The sequence below is a fragment of the Alosa sapidissima genome, chromosome 6 (assembly GCF_018492685.1).
Source record: "Alosa sapidissima isolate fAloSap1 chromosome 6, fAloSap1.pri, whole genome shotgun sequence".
In the NCBI taxonomy this organism is placed as follows: domain Eukaryota; kingdom Metazoa; phylum Chordata; class Actinopteri; order Clupeiformes; family Clupeidae; genus Alosa; species Alosa sapidissima.
The window spans coordinates 21711330-21730491 of NC_055962.1; the positions used below are offsets into that span (position 1 = coordinate 21711330).

The 19162-nt window shown below is 45.3% G+C and overlaps 1 protein-coding gene across 2 annotated transcripts in view; it reads right to left on the reverse strand.

Annotated features, from left to right (window-relative positions):
* Window positions 1-19162, reverse strand: part of man1a1 (mannosidase, alpha, class 1A, member 1) — a 142597-nt gene that overhangs the window by 80321 nt on the left and 43114 nt on the right. For both annotated transcript variants that reach the window (XM_042096007.1, XM_042096008.1), the window contains exon 4: window positions 10486-10566. In XM_042096007.1, coding sequence (XP_041951941.1) covers window positions 10486-10566 — 81 coding nt within the window. The remainder of the gene's footprint in view (window positions 1-10485; window positions 10567-19162) is intronic.

Sequence of the window (19162 nt, forward strand, 5' to 3'; positions counted from 1 at the left end):
AGTGCAACAATGCAGAAATAAAGTATATATATCTATATATTTAACTACTTTAAGAAAAGGTATAAATGTGGCCACAGTTCGGCTGTGGCATGGAGGGAAGGGTTATGCATATGTTCTAATGTGCTAATATAGCACGCAAACAGTGAGGCAGAAAGACAGTGGTAAAAGTGGCTAGTGGACAGACAGTATCCAAACATGGAGGGGGTGAAGAGGCAGACAGACTATGCAGAGAAGTCTATCTCTCCTCTTCCCTTAAGTGAAGCATTGAACAGTTCAATGGCCCTGGGGACAAATGACTTTCTCAGTCTGTCTGTTGTGCAAGGCAGTGAGCGAAGTCTCCAGCTGATCAGGCTCTACTTCTGCTTAACAATAGTGCTGTGGAGTGGGTGACACTCATTGTCCAAGATGTTGATCAGTTTGTTCAGGGTTCTTTTGTCAGATAGTGAAGTGATGCACTCCAGTTCAGCTCCCACTACAGAGCCAGCTTTCCTTACCAGCATACTACTGCATAGAAGAGGACGCTGGCAGTTATTGGCGCTGCGCAGGACCAGTTGTAATATTTATCCTACTGAGTGTAATCGTAGGTAATGTCATGTATGAAAACTAGTATTGTTAGGCAATACTATAAGTGTCAAGTCCAGGGCAGCTGAGGTGTGGCGATGACATCATCAATACGCAAGTATGCGGTTTCGCTGTCCAAACGAACTCGCAAGGACTACGGTTTCAGATTTTTCCACCCTGGGACCAGGTTTCAAAAAAGTGCGGTTTCGGGCAGTGCGTTTACAGGATTCGTTTGGACGATCGGCCAAGACGATGCAAAACCTGTGAGTTTAACCCAAAAAGCGTCTCCGTGTGGACGGGGCCTTAGAGAGTAATGCACATCCTGAGCTCTGGCCAAAGTGACCCTTAACCCTTAAACACCCACAGTCTCTCTCTCTCTCTCACACACACACACACACACACACACACACACACACACACACACACACACACACACACAGAGAACATGTACATTCAGACACACCAACTGACTGTAGGGTAGGCAAGATACAGTAATCTTACACACACACACATGCACACTCACACACATGCATACACACACACACACAGACCACACACACAGAGACCACACACACACACACACACACACACACACTCACACACATGCATACACACACACACACACACACACACACACACACACACACACACACACACACACATAAAACCCAAACTGTTCCACTGTATTGGTAAACAACCTGAAATGCACAAGCACAATTGATAATTCAGTCTTCCAAAACCATCACTTATACACACAGTTACAGGACATGCGTAATCAATCAAATATGGATATGTCAGTCTTTACTCACACCCACAAATGACAGCTGGAAAATATTCTTACCTAACTGTTCATTGTGGTTGTGTGTGTGTGTGTGTGTGTGTGTGTGTGTGTGTGCATGTATGTAGTGCATTCAGCCATCCAATCCCCTAAAAATACTAGCCATGCAAGCCCAACAAACAGCTCCTGCGCTGCGAAGAAAAACTCCCCCCAGCCAGTAAATCAGCAGCGTGTTAATCAGGAGAACTGCTGGACACCTCATCTGGCTGAGGCCAGCGACAGCCTGTGCAGGGCGGAGTCGGCTGGGCGAGGCCACAGAACCTGCTTTGATTGGTGTAATAAACGGCCTCGGGGCTGGGTTTATATAAAACTGACTTATCCTCCAGGGAGGGGATCGATGCACTATTTATCCAGGAGTTAAGTGGTCCAACAGAGAACACAGACACACACACACACACACACAAATATAAATACACACACAGCAGATGTGTGTGTTGGTGGCCATAAATAAGAGAAGACTAAATCAGCACAGGTTTAATCTAGTCATTATTCATACCAAGAGGGTGTGTGTGTGTGTGTGTGTGTGTGTGTGTGTGTGTGTGTGTGTGTGTGTGTGTGTGACAGAGAGAGACAGAGACAGAGAGAGAGCATGTGTGTCTAAATCAGAGGTGACCTGCATCCACTGGCCTTGGCCTGGACAGGATTTATGCGTCGGAGGACAACTTCCTACATTGCTCCCAAACTCCCAAGAGAATTGATTAGAGCCATAAATAAGGTCCTTACATACATAAGAAAACTAACACACACACACACACACACACACACACACACACACACACACACACACACACACACACACACACACACACACAGAGACACATACAGACACACAGTCACACAGCGACAAACCTACACACAACCAAAGCAACCCACAGACATACTGTACCAGCACACCTCATACTAGCTATATGCCCTTGACTAACTCGCTCCGTGGAACAGTGGGCTTCGAGAAGGGACACTTTTTTCCCATTAGATATGGTTGAATGAGACATGAGACGTGTCAGCGGCACAGGTAGAGATAATTAGAGCAAGGTAGAGAAAAGACAGGGAGAATGTGTGGTGTGTGTGTGTGTGTGTGAGTGTGTGAGTGAGAGAGGGGGGGGGGTTATATGTTCTTGTATGTTACTATCAACAATAGCTTTGGCAACACTGTTCCCATACAGTCATGCTAATAAATGAATTTGAATTTGAGAGGGAGAGAGAGGATGAGAGAAAGACAGAGAGAGAGTGAGAGAGAGAGAGAGTGTGTGAGAGAGAGAGAGAGAGAGGAGGATATTAGCATGCCGTCTGCTATGCTCTGCATCTGTTTTTGCTCTTGCCGATAAAATTTTCATCAAAGGAAGTTCCTGTCCTTTTTGAGTGCCAGCCAATGCCAGTACACAGTTACTGCCAGGTACAATCCCCAGGACTCCTAAATACCAGTCTCCCCTCTTCTTCTCCCTGCATCCCCCTCTCCTCTCCTCTCCATGTATCCCTCTCTCATCTTCCCTCCTCTCACTCTGACCTGGTTGTCCCCCTCACACTGTTCTGATCAGACTTCAGTGAGTTGAAAAGTTTCCCTCCTTTCACCCCCCCCCCCCCCCCCCCCCCTCCTCCTCTTTAACCTGTGAATGGTCCCTGAGCACAAAGGAGCCTTCTGGAGCTATGTCAACATCCACACACACACAAACACACATCCACACACACACATACACGCATACACACACACACACACACACACACATACGCACAGACATACACACATTCATGCACATGCACTCTCTCTCTCTCTCTCTCTTTCTCTCTCTCTCTGTCTCTCTCTCTCTCACACACACACACACACACACACACACACACACACACACACACACACACACACACACACACATCAGGCTCTATCTGATGATGAAAGTGAACAGGGACAGGTGTGGAGAGACAGCACTTCAAACATGCCGGGAGATTGGGACAGGGGGGTGGGGGTGAGGGCACATCTCCTTCAGGGACACATTCAGAGCAGGTGTGTGTGTGACTGTGTGTGTGTGTGTGTGTGTGTGTGTGTGTGTGTGTGTGTGTGTGTGTCTGTCTATGTGTGTGTGTGTGTGTCTGTCTGTCTGTGTGTGTGTGGCACAGGGGATACACGGGGAGGAGTGTGTGGGAGACAGGAAGCCCTCTGATGCACTTTCACTGACTCCAGCTGCCTCAGTCTACAGTCTGGGGTTGAGAGGATCTGCTCTCAGCACTGCCACAGATACAGTACAGCACAGTACAGGTATCCATTTCCTCACCAGCTCACACAGCAGTGCTATAGTCAATGGGAAATTAACTGCATTTAAAGCTGCAGTTGGCAAGTCTGACAGATTGGGGGGACTTAGCCAAAATTTTGAATGTTTACAACTCTCGTGACCCTCCCCCACTACCACCGAGCACCCTCTCATCGAGTTTGTGCTCGTCAGTGCACACCAGACTGCACCAGACTGTGATTGACAGTCAGATCTCACACAGCCCTGCTCTGATTGGACCAGAAGAACCGGGAACTGTGGATTTTTGCAGACAGAAACAGACACAAACAGATTCTAGGTGGAGGTAGAAGTGCAGGTTTTTTCTAAAACAGGCTGATTTATGTTGTTCTGTCGGAGCATAGTGTTGGTTTCAGTGAATATGATCAAAAACATCTTATCAACTGCAGCTTTAAGCAAATGATGTTTGGTAGATATTTAAGTAAATGTTGATTGGCCTTTGAGACAGTGCATGATGTACTGTGACTTTACGGGTCTTTACGGGTCCTGGGTACAACGTGTGGCACGTTTGGGATTGCACAAGAACATTGTTGTTGAACCTACGTACATAATGCTGTGTAAGCTAATGGGTGAATGTGAGGCATTAGTCTGTACTCAGAAGAGCAGAAAAGCACTATGAAATGCCTCGATGCGTCATGAATACATGATTCATCCACACACTCATCCAGTGTTGTGCGTGAACGAGTTCAAAAGAACGCGTTCATTGAACACGCTCATTTTTTCGTGAACGTTGAACTGAACGCAACACATTTTTTAATAAAGAACTTGAACGTGAATTAGTTCACATTATGTGTCATGAACGGTAGACGTCACTGTAAATGAACGTTGGAATTTGTTTTCCATTGAAAACTGAGTGACATCTGTTTTCTCTTTTGAAACGCAACGAGAGAAAGTTCCTCCCTCCTGTATTCTCGCTGGTGCCGCTTAAATCATGTATCACCAGACAGAAATGTTTTTGGCATTGTGTGCGCAATGCATTGCGGGCAACGTAGTGTCCGGCTGAGAATAGTTGAATAGCATACTGGCTTCCGCACAACGTTACCCGTGATGAATTGCAGCAGAGCGGGGTAGGCATAGCAACGCCGCGTAGCAGGCAACGACGAGAGCGCGGAGGGCTGGAGGAGCGAGAGAGAGAGAGAGAGAGACAGACCAATGACGAGAGTGAGAGAAAGCGCTGCAATTTTTAAAAAAAATGGCTAGTGGAAGTGATTGCACGGAGACTGGTCTACCTTGTCTGTACTGCTGCAAGTTTCATCACCTGGTAAGAAACCCACAATTGCAGTGTCATGAGCAAATGTCTACAATGAGCAGCTTCAAAGAACGTATCGTGATTTCTAGCTCGTAGTGTGAAAAAAAGTATTTATTTGAATATCTCACGAAAAAAGTAAAATGAACTGAACTTTGAACTAGTTCAGAATTAAAATTGTGAACTTTGAACGTGAACTGTTCACTTTGAGCATGTATGAACTGAACTTGAACTAGTTCAGAAAAGCTGTGAACTGGCACAACACTGCACTCATCAAATGGTGGCAGAGGCTGCCATGCAAGGTGCCATCCTGCAGTTCGGGAGCAGGATGGCAGCGGGAGCGAACTGAATATATGTGTCAACGCTAAATCATTGAATACCATTTAATTTCATATTCATATTTTATTTTCTTGGCTGATGCAACTTTTGGCACAACCATTTCAATGCTGCTAATTTTCCAATAGACAATCCCATTACACAGGCCTGCTACTTGCAAGATGAACTTTTCATTTTTACTCAATCCAAGAAAAACGCAATGTCAGAAGTACTCCAAAGAGCACAGAAGATCTTCTGATCCAATGGCTCCAGCAGAGCATTGTGTGTGTGTGTGTGTGCGTGCGTGCGTGTGTGTGTGTGTGTGTGTGTGTCTGTGTGTGTGTGTGTGTGTGTGTGAGTGAGAGAGAAAGAGCTGCGGGAAAGACTATTAAAATTCACATACACACACCAGTAAGCCATGAACATAGACTGTATATAAAAGGCCATGAATCAAGGGAAGCTGCAGGGCCAGCACTGAGCCACAAGTGTATGATAGATCATTGTAATGTAAACACACTACAGCAGGTCATAAGTTACAGTAGATCCTGGAGGTGTGTGTCTCCATGTAATACATCACAGACCTACGCCTGCTTGGAAGCTTCAGTACTGATGCTGCAAGGTGCACAGACACTGCAAGCTATACTGACACGGTAATCTGTACTGACAGGTGCCAGGTGTACTGACAGCGCAAGGTCATGGCTGAAACTCAAAGGATTGTGTATAAGTATATATACTCTTTTGATCCCAATCCGTGAATTAGTGAAACACACTCAGCACACAGTGAACACACAGTGAGGTGAAGCACACACTAATCCCGACGCAGTGAGCTGCCTGCTACAGCGGCGCTCGGGGAGCAATAAGGGGTTAGGTGCCTTGCTCAAGGGCACTTCAGCCATTCCTACTGGTCAGGGTTCAAACCGGCAACCCTCCGGTTTCAAGTCCGAAGCGCTAACCAATAGGCCACGGCTGTGTACTGTAGGTATCCCTGCCAAGGGAGGATGTACTGTAGACTGTGAGTCCACACCCAAACTAAATCCATTTACCATGTTCTCCATCCTCCCCTCCCACTCTCTCTGTGTGCCTACTGCCTACCCACTCATAATGGGGTGTGCTGTCCTACATCCTGGGCACAATGAGAGCTTTTCACGTTTTTGTAAGCAGGGTGCATAAAGGGAGCGCCATTCATCTGTGCACTGTGGCCACAATGAGAAGGATGACAAAAGCAGCGCCACTGTGTTTTTCTATTTCCCCGCTACCGTACAGACATGAAGATGTGTGCTGCAACAATCAAACTGTGTGTGTGTGTGTGTGTATGTGTGTGTGTGTGTGTGTGTGTGTGTGTGAGAGAGAGAGAGAGAGAGAGAGAGAGAGAGTAAGAGAGAGAGAGCTGTGGGAAAGACTCACATACACACACCACACACACATACACAACACAGAAATGGGGAGAGAGACACAGAGAGAGATGAAGACTTGGCACAATTGGAGTCTTATTACAATGTGAGCTCAAAATGAGATTTCACCAGAGAGAGAGACAACGAGAGAGAGATAGAGAGAGAGAGAGAAAGAAAGAAAGAAAGAAAGAAAGAAAGAAAGAAAGAAAGAAAGGCATTTCTCAGCACAGGTCCTAACCTTGTATATTAGATACATTAGATATATTCTCTCAGCTTAGATCCAATGATCTGATGCACAGACTGACCTTTTCCTTATGTCTGGCATAAGCTCTCTTTTTCTCCTTATCTCTATTTACTCTCTGCACCATTCTGCATGTAAGTTTCTGACTCATCGCTGTGGTCTGTTATAAGAGAACATCAGCTGGGTTACAAGTCAAGAATCCTCCTACATACAAGAATGAAGCCTTAATATAGCACATAGGGTAAGACGTTACACTTGAGAGCACTGAGAGTAGCCAGTTGGTATAGAAAATGAATTATGTGGTTGTGTTGGAACAGTTAATATCGGTTTAGAACTAGAAAATGAATTGTGCGTATTTGATCTATTTCAAATTCATCTTTCTCTCATAAATGAGTTAAGATATGTTTTAGTTGAATTGTTGGTGGATTTGCGAGTCCTAAACAGGTGTGTGTGTGTGTTGTTCAAGTGTGTGGTTTCATATTTACCCAATTCTGGATGGAGTGATGCATGTACTGTATGTCACATCCTGATGCGTAATTTTATAAAGGGTTGATTGTTGATTGGCCACTGCGGGAAATCCCCCACCGATATCACAATTCAAAACATTTCCTGTGTATGTCTGTAAACTATTTTTTCACTATTGCCCTTTTATGTTTTTATTTGTTATTACTGTTTGCTTTTGTTTATGTAAAGCACATTGAATGACCTCTGTGTATGAAATGTGCTATATAAATAAACTTGACTTGACTTGAATGTTCAGCAGCTTCTTCAGTTATGGTGCTCAGTCTCCTACCCCCATGAGCAGTGTCGGGCAGCTCATGAGAAAGACAGAATTTCTCTTCATTAGGAGGAATCTCTTGGGCTTTCACGCGAGAGAGCAACCCTTCACGTCATTTTCATTCTAAACACACATTTCCACTGCCGCGCGATCCTCCATGCGGCACTTAATCCGAATCTGAAAACCACAGCCTTCGGGGGGGGGGGGGGGGGGGGTGAAGGGTCTGTTGTACCCACAAAGGAGCAATGTGGCGGGAAACCCTCAAAGCAATTACGCAGCGCCGCTACACATGATCAAATTAATCCTCTGACCTTTGCCCTTTTGATGACAGATCACGTTTAATCATGATGTGAGCTCCTGTACGGTTGGATATAGGGAGCCTGCAGCCTCTGTGGTTTAGGGCCGCAGACCGCTCGCTAGCCCGCCTAGCTGACTGGCTGGCTCTGAGACTGAAGTGCCCACACACACTTCCTCCATGGTCCACTTGGCTCCAGTCAACAGCACACATGGCGCTGCGAGTTTCTGATTTGCATGCACACGGCGAGAGCACTTGCTGTTCATTGAGTACCTCATTTCAAGAACTGCTGGACGTCAACCTCTGCCTTTACATAACACAGAGCTGGTTAAAGGGGCTCTGCAAGACAGGCTGACAGCCTACGGTGTCAGGTCAAACATGGGGAGGAGGAGTGAGCAAACGAAAAAGAATGTTTATTTTTTGCTGAGAACCTCTTAATTAACGCCAGTCAGCGATTTAGTCAGTGCTGGCACGAATGCCACCAGGGAAGGCTAACAGAATTGGTGATAGGACATAACAAGACACACAAGAAAATGTCTTCCTTGACATAAAAAATAGTGCTGTACAGGACAGAAAAACTAGGCATTTCTCTCTTTCTCGTGATCTGTGTTTATTATCCGACGACCTTTTTTTTTTCTCGTTCTTTTTCCTTGAGTCTCTAGGGGGGTCATTAAGAGGGATGCTTTGAGAGGAGACAAAAAATGAGTGTGTTTACTGCTGCAGCCCTGCAGATCGATGATGGTGCTGGTGTGAGGAGACCAGGGACTGGAGCACCAGAAACCTTGAGAGATCAAACCACAAGAAAGAAAGAAAGAAAGAAAGAAAGAAAGAAAGGAATAAAAAATGTAAAAAAAAAAGAAAAAAAGAACGACGGCCTCCGCAAGCAGATTAGGTGGTTTCGCTTGAGCAGGAGTCCCAGGCGAGATGCTCCGAGACTCAGGATAAAGGCTACACGTCTACCCTGGGGGAGGCCCTGAGACTCAGAGCCCAGGCGGAGGAGATGTCTCTGCCTCTCGTTTGTACTTCTTTCTCGGCCTCTCCTCGTCGCTCGACTCATGTCGCCTCTCCTCTCTCCCTTTCTCTGTATCCACTCCTCTACCACTCCATCTCACGTCGCCTCTCCTATCTCACTTTCTCTATCCACTCCTCTACCACTCCATCTCATATTCTGTGTGACAAACTGTTGGCAATTGTATGGGCCCACTAATGGCTCAAGGTAAGCCATCCATACTAGGGATGCACCTGAATCAGCATACGTTATTCGGTAAAAGCACAACAAATGTGAAATAGTAATGTGCGGATAATGTATATACCCAAATATACACCTCATTATTCAGGGGGTAAAGTCAGCCCAGTAATGGTAGCTTAGCAATTCTTACTCTAAACCATATCTAGCAAGTGTTAGAAGAAGTGTACATTATGCATCGAAGTTGCCACACAGATAGATAGATACACTGTAGATACAGTAGATAGATAGATAGATAGATAGATAGATAGATAGATAGATAGATACTTTATTGATCCCCAGGGGAAATTCAAGAATAAATAAAAAATAGAGACACTGACATTTGCAAGGTCATCCATACTGGGGAAATAAAAAGGTGTATGCCACACACAGTTTATTTGGAGAAATCTAAATTTCAAACATTCAATAGGACGCGTAGAGCGGTCTTTGGACAGACTAGAAAGCCATCAAAACCATGACTATGTTCTTATCCATATGGAGAAACAGATAGAAAGCATTTCCTTTTTCTCTCACTGCTTGAAGTGACCAGTGACACTGCCAATACCCACAATGCCCCTCAGCTGCAGTATAACACATGAGTGTAACACATGCCAGTAGCGTATCTTTATCCCCTGGCCTACATGGGCAGCTTGGTCCGGTGCCTCTTGGCGTGGCGGAGATGAAAGGGGAGCAGGCTGGGAGCTCTTCTCTTCTGAGAGCACTTGGAGGGAATAAGAGGGAAGCTGTGTGCAGGCCGGGGTGTGGAGCTCGCCAGAACAGAGGGAATCAGAGAGGAGAGGGAGAGAAAGAGAGAGAGGAAGGGACGGAGAGAGAGAGGAGAGGGAGAGAAAGAGAGGAAGGGATGGAGAGAGAGGGATGGGAGGTAGAGAGACCTAGTGGGGTTAAAGAGTGTGTGGACAGAGCGTGTGTGTGTGTGTGTGTGTGTGTGTGTGTGTGTGTGTGTGTGTGTGTGTGTGTGTGTTTGTTTGGCTGAGCAAAGCATATTCTGGCACTAACATGTTGGCTGGCCCATTAGCATCCACTGAGGTGCTGCCAGCTGATGGTGTCATGGTTGTATGGTTGTTGAAGAGTACAAACACACACACACACGCACGCACGCACGCGCACACACACACACACACACACACACACACACACACACACACACACACACACACAGTCAACACATACACATAAACAATGAGCTAAATAAACACACATGTTTTGCATCTTGAGTCCATGTTTGGGGTGTTTTGTGTAAGTGACCCTGCTGCACTTGGCAGAGTCCCCGTGCAAGAGAGGGAATAGAGAGCGCTTACCTCTTTGCCTGAGAGATAGTAGGCCGACAGCAGCCCTCCCACAAAGCGAATGTTCACTTCAAACACCGAGATCTCTGTGTTCTGAGAGAGAGAGAGAGAGAGAGAGAGAGAAAGAGAAAGAGAGAGAGAGAGAGAAAGAGAAAGAGAAAGAGAGAGAGAGTTTTTATTGAGTGTTTTCCTCATTGTGAGGCTGTGCAAGGGTCACTCCTATTTACAGAAAAAAAAAATCAGACGCACAACATCAATGCGACGCACAGCATCAATATTAAGGCATGCAAGCCCATACTAATCAAAGCCAGACCAACTAGGAGCATTGGAGTTTTTGACTCATAAAGACAAGTAAACAAACTCTCTCACAGGGAACACACACACACACATATAAGCAGGCATGCACACGCAGGCACACACACACACGCACACATACACACACACAAATGTGCACGTAGAACAAGCTAACAGAACGGAAAGGTGGAAACCACCAATATAAAGGAACTGGTCCCACATTGTATAATGTGTGTTTAATGTGTTACACATGGTACTATGGGGTAATTACAAATGTCTGCAACATGTAGTCCTTTCAGATTCGTGGCCAGTCCAGGTTCAGAAGGAATACATGTGATCATATGTACCACTGTGTTGTAAGGGAGTCCCTTTGGGGGTGGGGGTGGGGTGCTCCATGGCAAAAGTAAAGGCTTTTCATAACTATAAGAGTTATCTAAAGTGCCTATATGATGTCAACTAAGGTCTCATCTTTTAAGCTGAAGATGTGGCCTAATTATACTGAATTATCATGATCCACTTTTAAGGGCACAGCGTGTGTAGTGTCCATTTTAAAGTCCAAGTTCCATTAACGAAAAAACTAAAAAGTCTAAAGTGCTAGTAAACTAGAGAGTGGCAAAAACAGTGGGATTCACCCAACTCCCAATATCCGTCGGCCTCAAACTGATACCTGTGCCCGACGTCATATGCCCTTTGCCCCCACCGTGTCATAACATCAAGCAGGGAAATGTAGTTTAAAACCCTTCCATGTTACAAAACAAAATAATAATTCTTTCAATAAAAAGTACGAAATGGCTATAACAGCGTGATTCATGTTGAGTTCAGCTGATGAGATGAAGAGTGAGGTGAGGTGGGGTGGGGTGAGGTAGAGAACGATCCTCGTCTTTTCGGTTGAGAGCACTTCATATCCAAACGCATCTGTGCCACCTATCACCAGTGTAGTGAGGTTTTAGCAGATTGGGTCATCGTTTATTGCAATGCTAAAACAAATTCTCATAACTCAACGTAAATATTCACCTAAAATCACATAACGTCAAGATGGAGTTTTCAAGCATCAGTGCTTTTCTCATAAATAGCTTAGCTTAGTCTACAGTATGAATCCACTGAGAACAGCGTCTTTCATTTCTACTGTAGTTGCTGGAGCGATTTTGTGAAACAGCAACTTTACTGTGACATAACTCTATTTAAAAAAAAAAAAACAATAATAATTAAAATAAAAATACACTTTAAGAAGACTTTTAATTACATGCATTTCCACCTCCCTCTATTCCCAGCATTAAAGTCTGCATCCCCCAGACGCGCTGCTGAGGGGAGCGAAGTCCTTGTATTTCATAAGTGTCTTCATTTGCATGGCTATTTTCAGATGATGAAACACCAGTGGATACTCAGCAGACTGGTCCGGTACGTCTCCAGTCCCTGGGGAGACCTCCTGAAGGGACCCCTGATAAATCTGATTCTTTTATAGACTTTCGACTCGTGAATTAATTACAATCAAGTGAAGAGAGCTGAATAATTAACTTCATTCCACCTACTTCGTAGACGGGCTCCACTTCTGGGGAGACTGATATAGCAACAACTTCTACCTTTGTCAGCATTTCATTTGTCTGACAACAAACCAGATCATTTTTTACAGAATATGTTCATTCATTTATGTCTACCATATCACAAAGGGTGTTATTGTCATATTGAGCTAATCAACACCACAACCACAGAGTCTGTGTTGCTTTATTAAGTTAAGCATGGAACACTTATTCCAGAATAACATGAATACTCATTTTTAAGCAACGAAAGCCTCAATATTTGACCAAATCTTTGGCCTGAGACATCTTATATCTACATGCTCTTATATTTTATGAAAACCTTTATGTTGTCTGTTTGTCAATCATAACTTTTTCAAGAAACAGAGTTACTGAGCCACTCTAGGAGTGTCCAGTGAGGGATGGCTGGTGGCTTAAGAATAAAGTGGACAGTTTGGCTTGGGCCATGTGCACTGGACATCCAAGAACTGTTCCAGCTGGAGGGCCTTTCACTATTTACATGAAGGCAAAATGTTTACAGTCAACACCTCTAAAAAGTATGTAGATGAATTAACTGCAGACATTTTGTGCTATTTTTTTACTTTAAAACACCAGATTGCTTGAAGTTCATTTCATGCGTATTTCAGTGTTCATCAAATTGGCCCACTTACATAAGTATACTTTCAGGAGACTTCTTAAAAGAAACTGAACAATAAAGTGTTAAAAACACTGGTGCCTTCGACAGATAGCTCCCTTGAATGTGACATGTCTGAAGTTTACAAAAAAGATTTTGTTTAATGGTAAATATTGATGCCTGAAAGAAAAAAAGAGGAACAATTAAAACACTGTGTTACTGAATGTGTATAAGCCAAACAGGGGAGAGAGAGAGAGAGAGAGAGAGAGAGAGAGAGAGAGACAGGAAGAGAGAGACAGAGACAGAAAAAGAGAGAGAAAGAGAGAGAGAAAGAAAAGAAGAAAAGAGGAGGAAGAGGAGAGGAAAAGGAAAGGAGAACATAAGAAGGAACAGAGAGGTGAGGAGAGGAGGAAGAGGAGAGGAGAAGAGAGGAGGAGCTGCGGAGGAGGCTGAGAGCAGCCTGGTGAGATGGCCAGTGCTCCAGTGCTTGTGAGCTGTCCTGGCTGGTGGTGATTTAAGAGGCTCACAGCTGGGGCAAGTGGCGCGATGGCGAGCTAATCAGTGCTCAGCGTGTGCAGACATGAGGACCTGGAGAGGCCCAGAATACGGACGCATTAGCGCCTCATCACCAACCATAACCCACTCCATCATCAGCACACACACATCCACCCACCCACCTACAGCACAGCCACCTCCACACACACACACACACACACACACACACACACACACACACACACACACACACACACACACACAGCACGGCCACCTCAACACACACACACACACACACACACACACACACACACACACACACAGCTCGCGCACCCTCCTACAGCACAGCCACCTCCACACACACACACACACACACACACACACACACCTACAGCACAGTTAACTCTTTACCAACCATAACACACTCCTCAGCATCAGCACACCCACCCACCCACCTGCAGCACAGCTTCCTCAACAGACACACACACACACACACACACACACACACACACACACACACACACACACACACTTGCAGCACAGCTACCTCAACATATACACCCCCCCCCCCCCCCACACCCATCTGCAGCACAGCTACCTCAACACACACACACACACACACACACACACACACACACACACACACACCTACAGCACAGGTAACTCTGTAGGTATTCTATACATGTGAAGGAAGATCCAGAGCTGGAAAATATACACATGTGCATGATCTGTCTTTCTGATATTTTATGAATATAGGCGGCAACTCTGTGTGTGTGTGTGTGTGTGTGTGTGTGTGTGTGTGTGTGTGTGTTACTGTTTTTTCTCTCTATAACAAATTCCCTGATCACCTACAGCTATATGACCCCCCCCCCCCCCCCCCCCCAACACACACACACACACACACACACACATAAAACCTTCTTTTATCAAACTGGTCTCTTCACTCAATATTCAATAACAACCGAGTCAAAATTGACCTCAAATACCTGATGGAAAACGCTTAATGTCAGGATGGTGGGAGTGTAAACAACTACTGTAGGCAGAGGACAGCACAGGCAGATATTTTCTAAAGTACACACAATGAGTAAGACACTTAATGTAATGGCATACGTGACCCCTCTCTTAAGCTTCTGCTGCTGCTTAGAGACAAGACAAAAAGCCCATAGTCCTTTCAGGTCTACGTGAGACGTGCTACGCATGTATTTACACATGTATGTCATTTCCTGATCACCTGCTCTGCTCTACTTATGTGTGCCATTTAATACATCAAATGTATCACCAGAATGCAATCAAAAATGAATAAAATGCATCACCAGAATGCAATCAAAAATGATTCACTTGGTCGCTTTTGTCTCCCTGTTGTTTGTTGAGCAACTAATGTATTGTTCTGTCTCATGTGGGGAATGAACTAAGTTGACACCTTTTTTTATTTTCTATATTATTATTATTATTATTATTATTATTATTATTATTATTATTATTATTATTTCATTTTGACTCTGCAACAGATAGTCCAATCAGTAAAAGGGGTCAGACAAATCCACAAAGTGCAAGGTTCTCTTCCAATAATGTAGCACCAGGGTGGCCCAGCACATAAATTTCTCAAAATACAGAGAGTTCAGAGCACCTTAGCTGAGCCTCTAAATTATTTGGTCATCTTTCTGAAACACGCGGCTCTGAAACAACATGGCGGCGGATGTGCAAGACAACATGGGCTCTTAATAGGAAGTGGAATAGCCCTGTAGACGAATAGCGCTGGAGACGAATCTTAATGCCCCAATCCCCTAGAGGCACTTGCCTGGTTGGAAATGGCTGGAGGGCAACAAAACAGAAGCCTTTCAATTAAAAGTTTGTTAACACTGTTTGCCGGCACTTCTGATCATTAATGTCGCCTCTCATACACCTCTGCTTTCCCCCCTTCACATCTCCCCATCCTCCTCCTCTTCCTCTCTCTTTCTTTCCTCCCTCCACATCCCCCCATCCTCCTCCTTTCTTTCTTCCTCCCCTCCACATCCCCCCATCCTCCTCCTCCTCTCTCTTTCTTCTTCCACTCCACATCCCCCCATCCTCTCCTATCTCTTTCTTCTTCCACTCCACATCCCCCCATCCTCCTCCTCCTCTCTCTTTCTTCTTCCACTCCACATCCCCCCATCCTCCTCCTCCTCTATCTTTCTTCTTCCACTCCACATCCCCCCATCCTCTTCCTCTCTCTTTCTTCCTCCCCTCCACATCCCCCCATCCTCCTCCTCTCTCTTTCTTCCTCCCCTTCACATCCCCCCATCCTCCTCCTCCTCTCTCTTTCTTCTTCCACTCCACATCCCCCCATCCTCCTCCTCCTCTCTCTTTCTTCTTCCACTCCACATCCCCCCATCCTCTTCCTCTCTCTTTCTTCCTCCCCTCCACATCCCCCCATCCTCCTCCTCCTCTCTCTCTCTTCCTCCCCTCCACATCCCCCATCCTCCTCCTCCTCCTCTCTCTCTTCCTCCCCTCCACATCCCCCCATCCTCCTCCTCTCTCTCTCTTCCTCCCCTCCACATCCCCCCATCCTCCTCCTCCTCTCTCTCTCTCTTCCTCCCCTCCACATCCCCCCATCATCCTCCTCCTCCTCTCTCTCTCTTCCTCCCCTCCACATCCCCCCATCCTCCTCCTCCTCCTCTCTCTCTTCCTCCCCTCCACATCCCCCCATCCTCCTCCTCCTCCTCTCTCTCTCCCTCCCCTCCACATCCCCCCATCCTCCTCCTCCTCCTCTCTCTCTCTCTCCCTCCCCTACTCTTCCCATGCGGACAAAAACGCTGTGATTCTTGACGGGTTGTGCCTCAGTTGAGAATGGACAATGAATTCTCTCCCTCTCTCTCTCTTTCTCTCTCTCTCTCTATCCATTCAAGGAGCGAGGGAAGATACATAAGAGGAACAGAGGAGAGGAGGAACATCAAAGTCCAGTCACGTGGGAAAAGTAAAACTTTCCTCCTCTTCTCCTCTTTCTTCCCTCTGGAAAATCCAAAACACAAAACCCTGTCCAATGCTGCAGTCATCCGTCCGCCATTCATTTTCCATCTGAGGTCAAGCACTCTAGAGATTAGAACTTTCCTGTCAGTCACTGACCAATAAAGTGGAGTGAATCATGGCTTTCTTTTCTCTGCCTGAATGTTAAAAGTCTTGGGCACTTTCTCTTCACTTCACCTTTCCCATCTCTCTCTCTCTCTCTCTCTCTCTCTCTCTCTCTCTCTCTCTTCTTTCTCTCCTAGCAGTCGTTCTCCTGGATTTAAGAAAAAAGTGCTTTGAAGGGATATAATATGCTCCAGTGGCTCAGGAATTAAGATTGCATAAGCTGTAGTTTGGCCTTCCTCTTTCTGACTGTGGGATAGCCTAGAGGAGAGGGGGAGAGAGAGACAGAGAGAGAGAGAGAGAGAGAGAGAGAGAGAGAGCCCTATGGCACATAGACAAAACAAGCAGAAAGAGAAAAGAGACATAAAAAGAGAGTGCAAGGGAATTAAGGGGAAAGGTAAGACATACAATAAGAAACACAGGAAAGATGAGAGACAAAGAGGGAGAGAGCAGGGGAGCATTCTGAAGTGGAGAGAAAGAAAGCTACACTAGAGAAGCTCTCCGAAGACATTCCAGGCTACACACGGGGCTACGAGGGATCTTAAGTGAGAAGGTGGAGCAGGGGGTGGAGGCGTAGGCTGAGGGCAGAGAAGCTCATTAAAGGAGATGAAGAGAACAATGCTGCAGGTCACTGAGGGGAACAGAAAGGAGCTGATGCTATTACAGTGTATGCACCTGCTTCCACAGGGGCCAGGGGGACAGTTCCCCCACGCAGCGCATCTCTGGAGCGGAGACCGCCGGTGTTATATAGTTGGGAGCATAGTAATTAAATGGATTTACAGAGCACCTCAGGGTTCAGACACTGTACGTGTGCTAATACGTTCGCCTTCCAAAGACAGATCGCTCCCCTTATTACCCCTTATTACCTGACATTTTCCCACAAGAAGAACATATGGTGGTTGTTAAACAGTATGGAATGGAATTGTTTCTGTCTGTGGGCATGAAACTGTTGACAGACACATACAGGTACACACACACACACACACACACACACACCAGCAGTTCCAGACTGATGACTCAGGCATTGCGGTGCTAGCTGTAAGTGCTCCCACACACTGAGTGGCAGAGGAAGAGGTCGTCTCTCTCAGCTCCACTTCAGACAGTGCAGTGGCCAATCAGCTCAGCCATTAAGTAAGGCATCGCCACGCCAACTAGCACAGCACACTAAGGTAGCCTACAGTGGCCGCCGGTTGCACAAAGCACCTTAAGTTTTTTCCCTTAAGGGAACGTTTATTATACGTTTATACGGTGACGATGAAAAGAGAAGACGCAGAAGTGGCGTCTCGTCTTCATTTTTTTATTCACGTTTAGACGAGCATTCTCAGGGGGAAATCTTTGTTTATATGAAGACGCAAGAGTATGTGATATTCGATTGGATATGCATTCCATAGAACACCGGTACGTCACACGCAGACATTCGAATTTGACAGTTTAGCCAGAGAGGTAATCAAGGATCTTTGGTTTAGCCGTTTAGACGGAGACGCAACCCGGGTCGTCTTCAAAACTCTACACTCTGGAAGGAGTCTTCAGAATTTTGCGTCTTCAAGCCCCGATGGCGCTGTGTAAACGAAAGGCACTTATGATAAAATATTTTGTCGTCTTCCTTCGCAATCGTTCTCGTATAAACGCCCCCTTAGTATGACCCTTAAGGCTTAAGTTCTCCTTAGGTAAGGGATTTACTTAAGGGTGTTGCACAGAATACCTTAAAATGTTTCCTTAGTTAAGGGGAAACGTTAAGCGATTTACTGCATTGAAAGGGATTTTCCGGCACGAAAATTCTATAGTTTCCACGGAGATTGTTCCATGCTGTAGGCTACTAGCTGCCTTTGCCACGATGCCGTTAATCCACCGAACACAGTAAAGCTAATGATCTTATCATTCATCTTACCTTAATAATATTCGCGGAAATTATCCAGGTAGCAAGTAAAGCATGTTATATACATGAACTGAACAATACTAGTTGGCAAGTTAGAGATGATCCTGACTGTCATCAGTGCACCAACGTTTTGCCTAGCGAACCAAACCGAAGTTCATAGGCTAACAAGACATCCACATGAATTTTTAATGTTAGCCTACTTAAACTACACAATAACAATAGGCCTACGGCATGTTTCTGATAGAATCTAGGCCTATTTGACAGAGATAATATATAATATATAAATAATATACTTTATTTATCAGCATAAATTCAGTTAATAATATGGTCAGATGTCCCTTAGGTTTTTCCCCTTAGTTGGACTACTAAGGTCGTTTGTGCAACAGTTTAAGGGATTTCTTACAAGATAAGGACTAACCCTTAAAATGTTAAGGAAATCTTAAGGAGAAAACTTGAGGGTGTTTGTGCAACTGTTTTTATTTTAAGGGACCCTGGTTTAAACCAGATTTTAAGGGAAAAACTTAACTTAAGGGGCTTTGTGCAACCGGCCACTGGCCCTCACAGGTAGCCTACAGCCTGAGTGGCAGAGTGTAGAATGTCTATTGTCAAACTCGATAAGCCTTCTGAGCCGTCTATGCTTCTGAGCTACAGAAGGGTAACAACAAATAATAGCATACCCACTTACAAAGTCTTGGAGCGGAATGTTCTGACTGATGCAAGCCACCGTTCTGTGTTCTAAATTAAGGGGTAGAATCCTTATTGTGCGATTCC